This window comes from Eimeria necatrix, genomic scaffold (genome assembly GCF_000499385.1).
Source record: "Eimeria necatrix Houghton genomic scaffold, Enh_scaff2085, whole genome shotgun sequence".
In the NCBI taxonomy this organism is placed as follows: Eukaryota; Apicomplexa; class Conoidasida; order Eucoccidiorida; family Eimeriidae; genus Eimeria; species Eimeria necatrix.
In genome coordinates this window covers 1-4166 of record NW_013652708.1, presented here as the reverse complement: position 1 = coordinate 4166, position 4166 = coordinate 1, and the positions used below count along the sequence as shown (strand labels likewise).

At 58.3% G+C, this 4166-nt stretch overlaps 1 protein-coding gene across 1 annotated transcript; it reads left to right on the top strand.

Moving 5' to 3' along the window:
• Positions 1–461: 461 nt before the first annotated feature.
• On the top strand, positions 462–4166 carry ENH_00028190 (hypothetical protein, conserved; the record flags this gene model as incomplete). Its single annotated transcript, XM_013579991.1, has 1 exon — positions 462–4166. A coding segment is annotated over one exon (3705 nt), but the record flags the coding sequence as incomplete, so codon positions are not given.

Sequence of the window (4166 nt, the reverse complement as noted above, 5' to 3'; positions counted from 1 at the left end):
AAATCAAGCAAGCTTTTCCCCTTTTGGTCAACGTGAGATTTGCTTGCCTTAGGACACCTGCGCTATTGTTTCACAGATGTGCCGCCCCAGCCAAACTCCCCACCTGACTATGTCTTCCGCATTGATCAGCGCCCCAAGAAGGGGCACCTTAAGACAAAAACACTTGCCGAGCATGCGTCTCAACCTGACGGAATAAGTAAAACGACACTGAGGGTAGTGGTATTTCACGATCGCCGAAGCTCCCACCTATGCTACACCCCCCAAGTCGTTCCACAAAGTCGGACTAGAGTCAAGCTCAACAGGGTCTTCTTTCCCCGCTGATTCCGCCAAGCCCGTTCCCTTGGCTGTGGTTTCGCTAGATAGCGTGTGCGCGCAGCAGAGACCACTGCACTGTAGCTTATTTCTCCCCTCTTTTTTCCTATCTTTTTTCTAACATTTATCAAAACACCAAATGCTATAAAATGTCAAAAAAATTCGCCGAAAATGATGCGGATTTCGCCCCGCATCACCCTGCAGCTCGGGAGGCGCCGCGGCGGCCCACGAGCGAGGAGGACTCCTCCTACAGCTCGGCCGAAGAAGGGGATGATGATGACCAGGAGGTCATCATAGTATCCCCCCGGCCATATTGCAGCAGCAGAGGCAGCGAGAGGAAAGAAGGAGAGGCCAATAAGGAGATCGGCATACCCCGCTCGCCGCAGCGCGGTGAACCGCACAGGTCATCGTCCCCCATAGAAACGTACGACAGGGAGCGGAGCGAAGGGTATGCAAGCGCTCGGAGGATGGACGACGGTCGGTTCCACAGCATGGAATCGATTGAAAGTGAGCCGGCACACCAGCAGGGGCAGACGCTGGGCCATATTGCCGATCCACCCCAAGGTTCGATTCCCAATGGACACCCAACAAGCAATGGGATTTCGACGCAGTGCGGATCACCACTGATGCCTAACAGGGACTCTAGCGAGCCACTGCAGGGCTCGATCCCCAGCGCACACCCAGCAGGAGGAGCCAGAATGATCGGTGTACCCAACACTCTGCAGCTCGATGAACCACCCAGGTCATCGCTTCCCATACAAACGCACAACAGGGAGCAGAGCACAGGGTATGCAGGAACCAGGATAACTGTCCAGGATCGGTTTCACAGCATGGACTCAATTGAAAGTGAGCCGGAACAACAGCAGGGACAGTCGCTGGGCCATATCACCGATCCACCCCAGGGTTCATTTCCCAGTGAAAACCCAGCAAGCAATGGGATTTGGACGCAGGGAGGATCACCACCGATGCCTGACAGGGATTCTATCGATCCACTGCAGGGCTCGATCCCCAGCGAACACCCAGCAGGAGCGGCCAATCAGGAGATTGGCGTACCCCGCACGGTGCAGATCGATGAACCGCACAGGTCATCGTCCCTCACACAAACGGACAATAGGGGGCAGAGTGCAGGGTATGCAGGAGCTAAAATAGTGGACCAGGGCCGGTTTCACAGCACGGAATCAATGGAAAGTCAGCCGGAACAACAGCAGGGGCAGCCGCTGGGCGCTACGACTGACCCACCCCAGGGTCCATTTCCCAATGAAATCCACGAAACAAACGGGATTTGGACGCACGGAGGGTCACCACCGATGCCGGATGGGGAGATCATCGATCCGCCACAGGATCCGATCCCCACTGAACACCCAGCGGGAGCGACCAACGAGATCGGCGTGTCCCGCGCGCCACTGATCAATGAACCGCACAGGTCACCGCCCCCTATGCTAATAGGCGACAGGGAGCAGACTGCAGGGTATGCAGGATCTGGGCTGATGGACCAGGATCCGCTACCCAGCACGGAAGCGATTGAAGGAGAGCCGGAACAACAGCAGGGGCAGTCGCTGGGCCCCACCACCGATCCACCCCAGGTATCGATTCCCAGAGTGAACCCAGCAAGCAATGGGATCTCGAAGCAGGGAGGGTCACCGCCGACGCCCGACAGGGTCACCATCGACCCACTACAGGGTTCGAGCCCCAGCGCACACCCCGCAGGAGCGGCCGGCGTACCCCACACGCCGCGGGCCGGTGACCCGCACGGGTCACCGGCCCGCATGCAAATGGACAACACGGAACAGAGCGCACGATTTGCAGGACCCGAGAGGGGGGTCCAGGGTCCGATTCCCAGTTGGGAATCCATCGAAAGCGAACCAGAACAACAGCAGAGGCAGTCACTGGGCAACACTACCGATCCACCACAGGGTTCGATTCCCAAGGAAAACCGAGCAAGCAATGGGGCTTCGATGCCGGGAGGGTCACCACCGACGCCTGATGGGGCTCTCACCGTCCCATCACAGGGTCCGAACCCCAGTGACCGCCGCGTGGGAGGGGACAACAAAGCGGTCGGCGCACGTTACAGACCGCAGGTTGATGAACCGTACGGTTCACCGCTCCTCATGCACACGCAAATGGACAATACAGAACAGAGTGCACGGGATGCAGGGCCCAGGATGATGGCCCAGGGTCCGATTCCCAGGAGGGAATCGTCGGAAAGTGAGCTGGAACAACAGCAGGGGCAGTTGCTGGGCCCCAATACTGAACCACACCAGGGCGGGGCTCCCACGGAAAACACAGCATGCAGTGGGGAGCCGACGCAGGGATGGTCATTACCGATGTCTGATGGGGACTCTATGGATTCCTCAGAGGGTCCGATGCCCACAGAAGACCCAGCAAGCAACGCGACTTCAACGCAGGGATGGCCACCACTGGTGTCTGTTCCTGAGCGGCTGTCTTTAAGCGATCTTACCAGACAGTTCGCTGCGCTAGAACGCGCAAGGGACACCATCAGAACAGCAGAAGGGCCAGAAAGACAAAACTCGGCAGGACAAAGCCCAGCAAGCAACTCTTCAACCCCCCTGTTTGTTCTCGGCAGCAGCGGAAGCAATACTGCAGAAAGGCGGCCAAGAGCCACCACCACTACAGCACGACCCGGCAGAAAAAATCCCAGCAAGCAAAGCCACAACTCAGCGGAGAAAATCCCAGGAAGCACCGCCAGAACCCCCCTGTTTACCTGCGACAACTCAGCAGAGAAAATCCCAGCAAGCACTGCCACACCCCCGCGGTTGGTCTTCGGCAGCAGCAGCGCCGCCGCTGCTGACGCCGATGACACACAGAGGGATAGTGCAGCGGAAGGGCCTGAGACACACTCAGCAGAGAAAATCCCAGCAAGCACCGCCACAACCCCGCTGTTTGTCTTCGGCAGCAGCAGCGTCGTCGCAGCTGCGGCCGACGACACCCAGGGGGATTGTGTCGTGGCAGGGGATCCTACTCCCGATCAGGAAGCAACACTCGGGAGGGAGGAGGAACAGCCCACCTGCTGCCCTAACTGCGGCAGGACCTTTGCTACCAAGCGGGGGTTGGCCAACAACCTACGACGGGGCACAAACAACCCTTGCGCAAAATTAAACGCAGAAATTATCAACCAACAGCAGAATGTGCCAACGTCCTCCGATCCCAGCACCAAAAGAAGCCGAGGACAGCGCATAGAAGACCATGGAGAGGGTCGGACCTCACAGGCGGCTCTGTCGAGGTCCCCAAAGAGGGAACAGCACAGGAAAGACCCACCCCTGTCCTCCCCATACCCCCCATGGGCTGGACCTACATCAGCAGCAGATCTTCCAGCACCGGAGGACAAAGAGACAACCCCGACAACTCAACAGGATCTGCAGACGACAACAGAGCGCAACAGCCAGTCACTGCAGACCAATAACCCACCGGAGGCGACAGCACAGCGGAATGAGCCCATCTCACGCCGCAAACCGCTCCGCATCCCCCGACTCTCAGCAGATTCCCGGGCAAGGCTACAAAAAACCCTGGAAGAGCTTGCAAAGGAGACAGCAGAGAAGGTCAGCGGAGGCACTTGGGAGGAAGCTGAAGCCGTAATCAACGGTTTCACAGAACGACTATATGACGCAATTTGGTTCGCTGACAAGGCCCCAACAGCAGCCCAAAAGGACGGGCCGAGGAAGCAGCACTCCCAGAACGGCAAACACCAAGCAACCCCAACGGCACGCGTATCGCCAAGACTGGCCCAAGCGCAGGACAACGTCACAAAGGCGTTGCATGCCCTCCGGGAGGAGGAAAGGGCTCAGCAGGGCAAACCAACCGACTCGATAGAAGCCAAAATGAAGAAGCGAGCAGAA